The sequence below is a fragment of the Phalangium opilio genome, unplaced genomic scaffold (genome assembly GCF_054372755.1).
Source record: "Phalangium opilio isolate 3A_F unplaced genomic scaffold, DU_Popi_V2 ptg000206l_1, whole genome shotgun sequence".
Taxonomy (NCBI): domain Eukaryota; kingdom Metazoa; phylum Arthropoda; class Arachnida; order Opiliones; family Phalangiidae; genus Phalangium; species Phalangium opilio.
The window spans coordinates 332,205-344,490 of NW_028324216.1; the positions used below are offsets into that span (position 1 = coordinate 332,205).

At 35.6% G+C, this 12,286-nt stretch overlaps 2 protein-coding genes across 4 annotated transcripts; both read left to right on the forward strand.

The window, feature by feature from the left end:
• Positions 1-580: 580 nt before the first annotated feature.
• On the forward strand, positions 581-5,598 carry LOC149621362 (protein SSUH2 homolog). 3 transcript variants are annotated; one of them, XM_089853848.1, is made up of 11 exons: positions 581-835; positions 912-958; positions 1,950-2,057; positions 2,513-2,582; positions 2,655-2,784; positions 3,203-3,263; positions 3,341-3,605; positions 3,986-4,078; positions 4,155-4,257; positions 4,325-4,435; positions 4,856-5,598. In XM_089853848.1, the coding sequence occupies exons 2-11, from the start codon at positions 940-942 to the stop codon at positions 5,000-5,002; spliced, it is 1,107 nt and encodes a 368-aa protein (XP_089709974.1). In that variant the 5' UTR covers positions 581-835; positions 912-939; the 3' UTR covers positions 5,003-5,598. The 3 variants fall into 3 exon arrangements, with proteins under 3 accessions (XP_089709974.1, XP_089709973.1, XP_089709972.1); XM_089853847.1 differs by having other exon boundaries at positions 584-958; positions 4,856-5,025; positions 5,128-5,598; XM_089853846.1 differs by having other exon boundaries at positions 588-958.
• Positions 5,599-6,288: 690 nt separating this feature from the next.
• Positions 6,289-11,393, forward strand: LOC149621363 (protein SSUH2 homolog). The gene is made up of 10 exons (XM_089853785.1): positions 6,289-7,990; positions 8,252-8,330; positions 8,507-8,636; positions 8,711-8,771; positions 8,960-9,141; positions 9,232-9,329; positions 10,015-10,107; positions 10,182-10,284; positions 10,344-10,448; positions 10,809-11,393. Exons 1-10 carry the CDS (start codon positions 7,429-7,431, stop codon positions 10,953-10,955), a joined length of 1,560 nt encoding a protein of 519 aa, XP_089709911.1. The 5' UTR covers positions 6,289-7,428; the 3' UTR covers positions 10,956-11,393.
• Positions 11,394-12,286: the final 893 nt, after the last annotated feature.

A 12,286-nucleotide genomic window follows, 5' to 3' on the forward strand; every position in this document is an offset into this window, starting at 1 on the left:
GTTCTTAAGGTTTTTTCGTTATGATGGTATTGATAGTGCCGAATAATATTGCTCCTTGTTTATACCTATTAGCTCAACTCATTTGATTTAGTGCTAAGCTTATTTCGTTTAGTGCCAACCTTATTTCGATTTGTGCCAATCTTATTTATCTTAGTGCTAACCTTATATGATTTGTGCCCATCTTATTTCGATTTGTGCCCATCTTATTTATCTTCGTGCCAACATTATATCGTTTAGTACCAACCTTTCGATTTGTGCCAATATTATTTCGTTTAGTGCCAATATTTATCTTAGTGCCAACCTTATGGTTTAGTACCAACCTTATTTCGATTTGTGCCAACCTTATTTCGTTTAGTGCCAACTTTATTTCAGTTAATGCCATACTTACTGTTGTTATTCTATTTATGGCAAGTACAATACAAGATACTTGGAATCATACAGACTAACGAATCTATTTAATATTTGACCATCTTCTCTTAAACCGGTACTTGGCTGCATTCTAAAAAAAGTTTTCTAAGAGTAGCACCAACACCCACGGAGCAGCAGTTCCAAGAAAGTTGTCTGGAGGGGAAAAAATACTGCTAACACATAGGGGGTGGCATTTTTGTCAAGGTTTCGGTTTCCTCTAGACCAGACTCTAGAGCGAAGCAAACGCGTCTGAAGATTTGTTTTTGAGATCAGTTGCGTTTTAATCGGCAACAACAATTTTTATAATATGTTCGATTTGTGATTGTAAATTTTTTCGGTTTACTTGATTTTATTGTGACCGTTTAGAGTCGCGTAGGGTTTATGTTTTAAAATTTTACGTGTTTATTTAAAAATACAGTTGTTTTCGGTATTTATAGTTAATAGTTACGGTTAAAAGGGTTAATTTCTGTCAGATTTTTATTAAAATCGCGGTATTCTTGTAGCGCAGACTGACAGACATCGTATCCAAATATGTCAGGAAACAAGTCATGTAATTATGTTTTTTAATTAAATTTATTGTGATTTTTCGTTTTCTAATTATGCAAATTTAAATATATATCGTTGCTATTATTATGTGAGGAATTTTGAATATGGTTTAGGTGTTTGACGTATTGTATGACGTCACTAATCGCGAGGCTATTTGTAAGCTAATTTCCGAAGCTATACGGGTCGAACGAGATTCAAATTTGATTTCTTAGAATTTGCATAACGTTTCGAAATAAGCGTAAGGAAGTTTGAAATTCGTATATAGTTTAGTATTAAATTTATTATAAGAAAATCTAATTTAATGAATTTAAATTAATTGTGATTTTCGTTTTCAAATTGTGAAAATTTAAATATATATTGTTGTTATTGTGTAAGGAATTTTGAATAAGGTTTAGGTATTTGACGTAATACATAGCGTTCAGTGTGACGTCACTAATCGCGAGATTATTTTTAAGCTAATTTCCGGAGCTATACGGGTCAAACGAGATTCAAATTTGATTTCTTAGAAATTGCATAACGGTTCGAAATAAGAGTAAGGGAGCTATATCAGTTGAAGGGGGGAAACGTCACAGTTGGGCCTGCCAATAAACGGAGCCGGTTTTCACCCTCCCTCCGTGCGGGCCGCTGAAGAATTATATGCTAAATTTCCCGCACAATATGACGCCTAGGCGGGGACTAGTGAAACCCCGCCTCAAAATCTCTCCTTTCCCCCCGAATTGAAATAGCTCTTATAGAGTTTTTCCATAGAAATGTTGTTTTAAAGTAGTTCTAAGAAAACTTATTAACTGGAAATGTAGATGAGATATTTAGATTAGATTAAAACCCAATTAATATACAACATAATTTCTTTTACCATAAGTAAGAGCCATAAGTATAGTTTCCTATTTAAATTTGCATAATAGTCGATCACAATCACAAAAAAAAAACTATTTAATTATTTAAAACATGAAAAACATGATTAACTGAGCGAAAAAAACCATCTTGACACTTGACAGACCCACCTAAAAATGGTCGAACCCAATCACAAGCTAATAAGGCTAAAACCGCGACTACGGCTGTTATGAATAGACTACCTGGTTATGAAAATGTTTCCTTCGATTCCAGTGAGTCCGATTTGATTATTTAAAGGAAACGTTTAGGTAACGTCAAGAAGTGATATCTAGTTTACTAGGGAGAAGGTATAAATTCGCGCCACATTGCTAGCTTTATCTCCAGTCCAAACGTATAGTAGCTCCGGAGTTAATCCCGCCTCTAAATTACACAAGCAGCATCTCATTGGTTCTTGAAAACTCACGTCAGCACGACGCGAATTACGACAATAACTGTCATATTTTCCGACTGAGGAGAGGCGAAATAGCCCGGGGCCTCCTTTTACGTCCCCTCTTGTATTTTGAAAGGGGGACTGGGACTATGGCCTGGCGCGAATACTGAGGCTTCTTAAACTTCTCCCTAGTAAACTAGATATCTCTTCTTGGTATAATGTTATGTAATCAGTAATTTTAATTTAAAATTAACTAGCGGTCTTATTAATAATTACGTTTTTTTTAATGATAATTAGCGCCTTTTGTGTCGCCGCCATATAAAGCTAAAGTTATTGAAAAGCCAAGGAATGAACCAACTAAAATAAAGTATAGAATGTTGTAGGGGGTCGTTTATAAATTTTTATAAGTACTTACTCGATGATATCGAACACGTTGTAGTCTCCCTGAACTAAAAGAAGAAGACGTCAGAGATAGTCTTGCGACATTTGCTTCTGCTCATTGCTGTTATGGCAGCAATCCCGCCAAACACATGGAAATATTGGAAATCAAACCTGAAAGCTCCTACTACGTAAGCTCTAAGCGCCTCGTGTTTAAGTTGACCCAGGGATAGATTTAATTTTAGAAGTAGGAATGGAGAACAGAGTAACGTGGGCGCGAGTTAAGTCCCGGACCCCATTCCCGGGACGGGGGGGGGGGTATGAAAGAAGAGGCGGGTCATAGCGACAGAGATAAAAAATTAATTACGTATTTTTCGCCGTACCCCGTCAGCAACGTCATCAAAACGTAGTTTAAGTGAGCCAATAAGATAATTTAAACTTTTCATTACGTGTTGGAGGGAGGGGCTCTATACTGGGTGGTCTATGAGTCGGAATAACTGAAGTAAATACTAACCGTTCTCCATTCCTACTTCTAAAATTAAATCTATCCCTGGTAGACCATATCCAAAAAGGTTACCATATAGTAACTCTTTATTCATCAAACAATAGTACACGTTGGAAACATTTACGGAAGAACGTGAAGCATCCTGGGTATTTGAACCATACGATGGTTAGATTCTTCTAATTCTGATGACCTTAATCGTTAAGCCTAATTATCTAATTAAAAACTGAATGGTTGGTAAACAGGAAAACACGTTTTAATTAATGGTCCCCCTCCTGCTCCTTGGGACGTTCAAGTTAAGTACCCCAGTAATTTCGTGTCTTCGGAACAAACTGTTGAAGTACCGAATACATCGGATATTCGACCTTGCCACGATTGTATGGGTTTGGGACGTAAAAGATGCAAAACATGCCAAGGAAATTGTTCAGTACAATGTTCTTCGTGTACTGGAAAAGGAAAAAATGTTGAGAATGAAGTATGCGAACATTGTTCTGGTGCGGGACGTAAATGGTACGTGTCCATGCATTGAAAAACATTTATGTTGTACCAGAAGTACATACAGCTACTAGGAATCTTTGTGTACGTGCCATTTTTCTCAACGTATCTAGGCAGCTTCTTTTGTGGGAGGAGCTAGCTAGACTAATCATTATGTATGACGAATTTTGCCTCACGAATCACCTCGCGTTGCCACAAACTGTAATGAAATCACAGTTAAAAAGACGCCATCAGAATTATTAATAGGCGTGACGTGTAGTAAGTTCTCAAGCCCGGTCCACAAAACCCGCATAGAAATTAACACGGGGGCACAATGATTCCTAGTAGCTGTATGTATTATTGGCTGTACTTAGAAATACTCGGAAATTAAGGTGTTTGTTCATCTTAATCAACAGCTGCCCCGACTGTAGTGGAAATGGCCATGAGGGTTGTAAAATTTGCAAAGAAACATCAAGACTGCGATACTATATTAGACTTAAAGTAACTTGGTAATCAATCATTGATCTAACTAGTCAAATCGTGTTTAACTCCTATAATGACGTCATGGTATTAAAAACGTTTAAGGACCAATCATCTAAGCGATAGGATTTCAGAAACAACAACCATACCCAAAAAATTAATTCGTGAATGTACTGGCGAAACTGTCTTTAATGAGAAAGGACCTAGGGTATAAATTAATTTGCTAAGCCTAATTTGAAATAAGCCTTGTTTGAAGTATTGTTATTGTTCTAAAGGTGGCTCCGATAGAAAAGTTCTTTGACCCGGCTGTTGTTGAAGTATCAAAAAGACTAGTTGCGAATCATCTGAATTCTTATGATGACGATATATATAGGATATTACGACAGGTATCTTTGTGACCTTGAAATGATCTTACTGGTGCTGAAAGCTATTTTTTGGATTCTTTGATCGTAACCTTATATTGTAGCTGAGTTTCCCTAACCAATCATAGAACCTTATTTAGACTATAAATAACAACCATTCCATGGGGGTTTGACCTTCAACCCGAGTCTCCTTAGGACTAATTTTAATACAGAAAGCTGTAGCTACAAATGACCTTGAAATTCGCTAAGCCTAACTTTAATACAGATGACCTTGTATCCTAAGCCTAATTATTCCTACGTTGATTACAATAACTTAAGCCTTTTTTAAGTTAAATTGGGAAGAGTTAAGCCTAAGTTTAGGGACCACATTCCTAAGGAATCCCATATAAATAACTCGGTAACGTTGTTTGAAGTAAATATTTCATTGAACAACTATAATTTCAGCGTCAAATCGTTCGCATAATCCCTATATCCGAAATAAGTTACCGTTGGAAAAATACTGAAGGATTATTCCACATTTACGGATTTGAAAACATGGTCTACTTTCCGGATTATCCTTCCAAATGTTGTTGCGGTTGCGTTATTTTATAAGTTAAAACCAATACCAATTACAAGTACTTGCATTTAACCTTAAAACTACATTTTTTTCGTAATATTAATTTTTACTTATGATTTAATTTAATACTAAGCCTAATAGGTCTACTTATTTTTTCAAGTTCTTAACTTCTTAAGAAAAGTGTTAATGGGTGCTAGGTAAGCCTTTGTGGATGATGTCTCGAATATATAATTGGATTAAATATTTTATATCCATTTTGAATTATATACTAAATATGGTTTTTGAATTATATACTAAATATGATTTTTGAATTATATACTAAATATGATTTTTGAATTATATACTAAATATACTTAAAAAGTGGGGTGGCGTAGCGGTTAGCGCTTTCGCCTCGCAGCAAGAGGATCCCGGGTTCGATCCCGGACTGTGGCACCAGGTGAAAAATCTGGGAAGAAATCCTTCTGCGTAGAGTTTGCAAGTTCTCTCCCCGCTTGTTAAAGGAGTTTTCCTCCGCGGTCTAACCCGGTTTCTCCTTTCCATACTTATAATTTGCATAGCCTTATGATAATCAAATGTACGAGCTTCAAATATAAAAATACTTTCAATAAAAATCTCCAAACGTGAAGAAACTGATTAAGACAATGATTTCTAATTTAATTAAGGGGTCATTCCTAAAACACTTATCAAATCATAACTCGAATGTATAGAACATTTTCGACTCAAAATGGTTTTCCCAAAGAATATACATCCCCCTTAATTTATGCCACCAGACTTATCAAAAACACCCTGTATTGTTAAAAAGATATCTAAGGTGAACACTGATATTGATTGAGACATTTTAATAAAACGTTTAGTATGTCATGTCCCCGTGTAAAAATCAATGTCACATTAACCAAATAGAAAATGGTACAGAAAGGTTTAATAAGTACTTATCTTGATGACAGTAGACACTCTTTCAACCTATGTCCTCCCTTCTATCATAAAACTAATCTATAATGACAGTACCTACCCAACTTGTTGAGTATGGGACCATTAAAAAAATATACGGCTTGCGTGTTGAAACTTCGCCATGCAGTGCAACACCTGGTGCGTGACCCAGAATCCGTATGTATGATTTCTTGCACATTTCCAAACCTCCTTGTTACCATAAGTTTATAAGATATGTTCCTTCCATAAGTATGGCACTACCTATACAGTTCGTAATGCTACCTAGAGACTTACAGCTCGAGATAACTAGTTCGAGGGAGAACGACGGAAGCGAGTCAATTGAAGTACTTACTACACTCGGTGGTTAATTAATTTTGCAGGACTTAAGTTCTATCTAGCTCCTATTTAGTCTGCATTACTAATTAGGCCTTTGACAGCAGCGCCTCACCAGGCGTACGTCGCTTTAACTCGAATCTATGACCTACCTCACTCACTTCAAAATTACAAGCTCCAGTTTCTAAGTTACCAGTTACAAACTTATGGATATGAACATATCTTATGAACTTATGCTGTTACCTATGCCTATACACATATACTGCAACATCGATTTTAATCACGTGTTCTTAAAAATTGTACACGTGTCCCGCGCTTTCGTTATTCACAACCTCTACCCTGAAATCTGTAATGATTAACTCTGTTATGAAGAAGTGTTGACTTTATCGATGCCAGGCGTTTTCAATGTCGTGTACTTATTCCGTGAATTTACACAGATCTTTCTGGTAAATAGAACGATTAGTGCTACTCCTCTACATGAGTATTGACTTACAAGCAAAGACTAAAGCGAAAAGGTCGCTTGAAATTAAACGATTTCAGTCGTTGGTGGAAGCGAAATTTGCTTAGAACGTGAAAAATTCGACGCGTACTTGTTGCGAGTCAATTTCGTTTGATAGGCAATACCCCCAATAAGTTCAATATTTAAAGACTGCCCTTAACCTATAGACTCAACTGATCTGGGGGCTGGAAGTTTAAAGTGTTTGTGGAAGAGAAATATTTGCATAAAACCTAGATTGAAACGTGATTTCCAATGCCTCAATAAGTTATTGACCAGTCCAGTTCGATATAAATTATATTGTTACTTGACCGAATGACCTTCTGACTTTGATGTGACGTGATTTGGGTTGAAATTTGTCAGAGTTTATGGAAGAATTATTTGCATAATTCATAAGAAATATCACCAGTAATGATTACTAAGTGAATTTCGTGAGATAACCTTGGTCTTCAATAAGGTATCTTATGACAAAAATCTATATTATCGAATCAACCTTTACCCACTTTGAAGAAACACGATATGGGTCGAAAAATGAGGCGTTCTTAAGCGTTTGTGGAAGAAATATTATCATCGAACATGAAATGGACGTGAAGTATCGGTTATAAGGTTAATCACTTCCGATAGACCAAGTCCCCAATAAGGTAGATGTACAAGAAGTTCTATATATCATCGAGTAAACGTCGGTGTTAGGTTGCAAGTTTCGAAATGGATCTTCACCCGTTAGGTTTCCCAGGATTTGCTAAAGAACAAGACGATTTCGGACCCACATTTAAACTTACCAGTAAAACAAAACCGGTTAAAGTACCAGACATCAACGACTTTAATGAGTCATTATTCACAATTACACCGTCGAATGGGTTCTTGGAATCCACCAGTTCGTTTGACGATTACTTAGACACTTGTATATCGCCTTCACCAAGCAAGGAAGGTCACAAGGAACCAACGCTAGACAATCAACTACCCAAAGTTCACGTGGTCAAACCCATGACACCAACCCCGAGTATCAACACGGATGACCCGATTATACTTAAACCATTAACACCGCCGATATTCGAAGACGAAGAAATATACAATGAGACTGTTACTACCATGGTTCCTTTCAACGGTGGTGGACGTGGTGGTACTGCCACTCCCAGGGTTTATGACGATGGTATGGCCATTGTACAGGCTGGACCAATTAAACAAGTTAATTACCCCGGTGCCGGTAATGAAATTGTACCGGATATGGCTAAGATACCTGGTTACGAAGGAATTTCTTTTGAACTCAGTAAGTTTTGATCTTTAATCAAGGAATAGAGGATGGGAAAACTGTAAGAGAGCTTCGTCCATATTTGCACAATGTACAATAACGGTATGCACCAGAAAGGGCATCGTTTGGAGTGTAGTATATCAAGGTCACAGCAATATTTATAGGTAGGCGCGGTTGGGGACTTACGTAAGGACATCGTAGACCGATAGAAAAAATCTAATAGGACCTTAATGCGTGTTTTAGAGTACTTAATTAATATTTTTGAATTAAAATAATTAGCACCTGCTGTACCACCGTCTTATAAGATCCATGAGCAAGTTGAAATAAATCATATGCCAACTAGAAGAACCGAAACGAAGTATTTTTAACCAATAAAGGGAGGGTGAAATGGAAAATGAAGTGATTTTTATCAATTCTTCTACTAATTATAAGACCAATCAGAATCGATAAAAATATCACTTTATTTTCCTTTTAACCCTCCCTTTAAGATATCCTAAAGTTAACTTAATTAACTTAAATTAATGCTATAATTAGTTTGCCCGAAATTAAAGAATATCAGATTCGCGAATCGCTGGTAAAATTCGCCAAACAAAATACTTGTTTTGGAAGTACGCCCGCTAAAGAAATGGTCATACTTTCAATTAATTCCGATAGTATATTTCACGTAAGAATTAATTTGATTTAATTAGTTTAATTGCAATTAGAACCTAAAATATATATATAACTTTTATTGTTCAGTACTCTTTGGAAACATTCTGTGAAAAACGTGAAACTTCGTGGCATTTTGAACCATATAGAAGTAAATAACCCTTGGCAAAATTTAATAGACTATTTCATTAATTCCGGATGGGAAGCAACTCCACCACAGGGGTGGGAAGGTCACTTTGGGTGTGAGGGCGACCTCCCTCTCGCCTGTGTGTTGGTTTCCCTGCAAGTAATTAAGGCAATAGTCTATACAGGCAATTAACGGTGGTAATTTTGACGCAGCTAATGTACCGGTCAGTGTTGGCCATGCCCCTGGCCCTTGGGAAATACCGGTAAACGCTCCCAAGTCTTTTAATGATGGAGAAAAGATCATGGAAGTACCAAATACTTCCGTTGTAAGACAGTGTCATAATTGTGGGGGTATGGGACGCAAAATGTGCAATGTATGTCATGGGAGAAAGAAGGTAATTTACTCTCTGATAGGGTTGACCTAGTTAAACGATGTTTTTCGTTTTAACTCAAGGTTAAATTTTATGGATTGTTTTTTTCTACAGGAAAATTGTAATAAGTGTTATGGTAGTGGGTTAAAAGTTCAAAAAGGAAACCATTTAGAAAAAATTTGTACAAATTGTACGGGAACGGGTAAAAAGGAGTAAGTATAGGCTTACTTTTACTGTTGCTTTCACGAATTGCAAGAATCCTGCCTTAAGCCTTGGCTTATAATTATGCATGTTCAAAAATTAGTATAGATCAAAAGGGCCCGGCTTGCGATTCAAACTAGGCTTAGGTCTAAAGCACCAAGGCTTGCGATTAAAACTAGGCTTAGGTCTAAAGCACCAATGGCAATACTTGCGATTCAAACTAGGCTTAGGTCTAAAGCACCAATGGCAATACTTGCGATTCAAACTAGGCTTAGGTCTAAAGCACCAAGGCTTGCGATTAAAACTAGGCTTAGGTCTAAAGCACCAAGGCTTGCGATTAAAACTAGGCTTAGGTCTAAAGCACCAAGGCTTGCGATTAAAACTAGGCTTAGGTCTAAAGCACCAAGGCTTGCGATTAAAACTAGGCTTAGGTCTAACACAAAGGCTCGCGATTAAAATTAGGCTTAGGTCTAAGCACCAAGGTTTGCGATTAAAACTAGGCTTAGGTCTTAAAACACCAAGGCTTGCGATTCAAACTAGGCTTAAGTCTAAAGCACCAAGGCTAGGTTTAGTTTCAACAAAGATAATTTAGGCTTCATTATTGATTATACTTTACGCGGTTCATAATTAGGCTTAGCTCTCTCTAAAGCATCAAAGGCTTAGTTATTAATTAATCTTTGCGTAACTCAAACTTAGATGTAAAAAATGTTCTGGAAAAGGACATAGACCTTGTAAGATATGTCTCGAAACTGGTAATCTCCGATTCTTCGTTAGACTTATAGTTCAATGGTGAGAAATTAAGCTAGTATTTTACATCAGGTTTATGGTCTTTTAAAAATCTTGTTTGTTTGTTTAAACTTAAGGAAAACTCATACAGATGATAAAATAACCGAGGCAACTATGATACCTATTGAAAAAGTTCGTCAAGTTACTGGTGAAGTCGCTTTTGAGGAAGTTGGGCCTAAAGTAAGCCCCGCCCTTATGGTGTAAATGCGAGACTAATAACGCGATTTAATTAACAATAGGTCGAAGCTATTAAGTACTTTCCCGACGAAGCCGTTAATGTCGCCTCTCAAACATTAGTCAACGAACATCATTCTGGGTTCCCATTGGAACGAATTATAGAACAGGTGAATTTAGGCTTAACGTTAAGCCTAATCTTTTAAATGACCTTAATAAAGCATAACTGATTCTCAATCAATATTAGCTTTGATTATTAAAATTAAATCTTAACCAAGGGATTAATTGTATACCTAACCTTCAAAATAAGCTTTAAATTAGGCTTAGCTTTAAAATAATCTTCAATCTTAAAACCCACTTTCTTTCGATACTACAAGGCTTAATATTTAGCCATACAACCCTTAAAATGTTCATCTAAAACTTTAAGCCTTTTATCTTTAAACACGACAGAAATTAGGCTTAAAATTAAGCCTTGTCCATTAGACAAGTCCTAACCCTTGTTTCGCGTACTTTTAAATTAATTTATACAGCGACAAAAGGTACGAATTATACCATTGGCCGAGTGTAATTTTTCATGGAAAACTCGTCAAGGTAAATTCTACGTCTATGGACACGAAAACAAAGTACTCTTTCCGGATTATCCTCAAAAATATTGCTGGGGATGCACTATTGCATAATATCAAACTATTTGATAAAACACATGAAGTACAAACTATAACATTTGAGCGAGTGACTTGTAAGGAACCAAAACCCAATGGAACTTTGGTATGGTATTATGAAAACTATATTTTCAACACCATCTTTCCCAGTATTGTAAACAACTTTGTAACAGACAAACCTTTTTCTACCAAGCTCAGTTAATATTGCTCAATTGTAAATCAACGACTAAACTAAGCCTTTGTAGTAACAAGCTACCATAAGTGATGTAATAGCAATAAGTATACACGTGAAGTTCAGAAATTTAACCCACAACATACATGATAGAAAACAAACCTTATTTTCTCTCAAGAAATGTAGCTTTACCGAAAATATGCAAGTGTTTTACTTATTGTTATTACGTTATTTATGGTAGAAAACCTAAAACACTCGATTGAATAAATTAATGTTGTTAAAAATGACTGTTTTATTTCCCGTAAAAGTTAATTTGTCCGTCACTGTAACGATTTGTAACGCAAAAATGAAATATGTGTTAAGGTAAAAATATTTGGAATAGTTTCGTGTCATCGTAATTAAATTGAACTGCCAAAAATAGATCAGTACGAAGTGTGGAAAAATGGAGATAGAAGTATAGAACATTTTCGACTCAAAATCGATTTCCCAAAGAACAAACATCCACCTTAATTTATGCCATCACCAGACTTATCAGGATTTTGATAACTTCTATGGAACATACAGGTTTATATATTTTTGCTAAATCTATTGAATCATTTTTATTCAAGGAAACGGAAGTTATAGACCTAACACTTATTTATACACCTTTACCTGCAAATTATTTACTTTTTACGTAATTTTTGTTAACACGTATAACCTTGAAATTTATTTATTTATTTTTTTTATATATTTTAAACCTAGCTGGAATAGGGTATTTAAATAATTTGAAAAGAAATATCTAATTATCTTTAAGTTGTATTATAAAACTTGTAACAATTTATTACCCTTTAAGGTAATTATTGTTAAAAGTTAGCGTGAATTTATTGAACCGTAAATACTTTAATTTGCATAGAAGTTGGTAAGTTGACTTTGAAAAGGCAATATTACCTTTTATTTCCAAATTTTAGGCGCGTTTTTTTAAAGAAGGGTTAATTCTAATTCAAGAAATATCACGTTGAGAATTCAACCTTCAATTCAACAAAAGCCTACCTATTCCCTAGGCCTATATTGTAAATCAAATTATTTTTATTATATCGGTCAATTTTCTTTACGGAAATTAAAAATATAGGTACTTTTTTTCTATTTTGGCCTCTTGTAAGACAAAAGTTTAAAGTGGTACTAAATCGTAAGAAGCCAA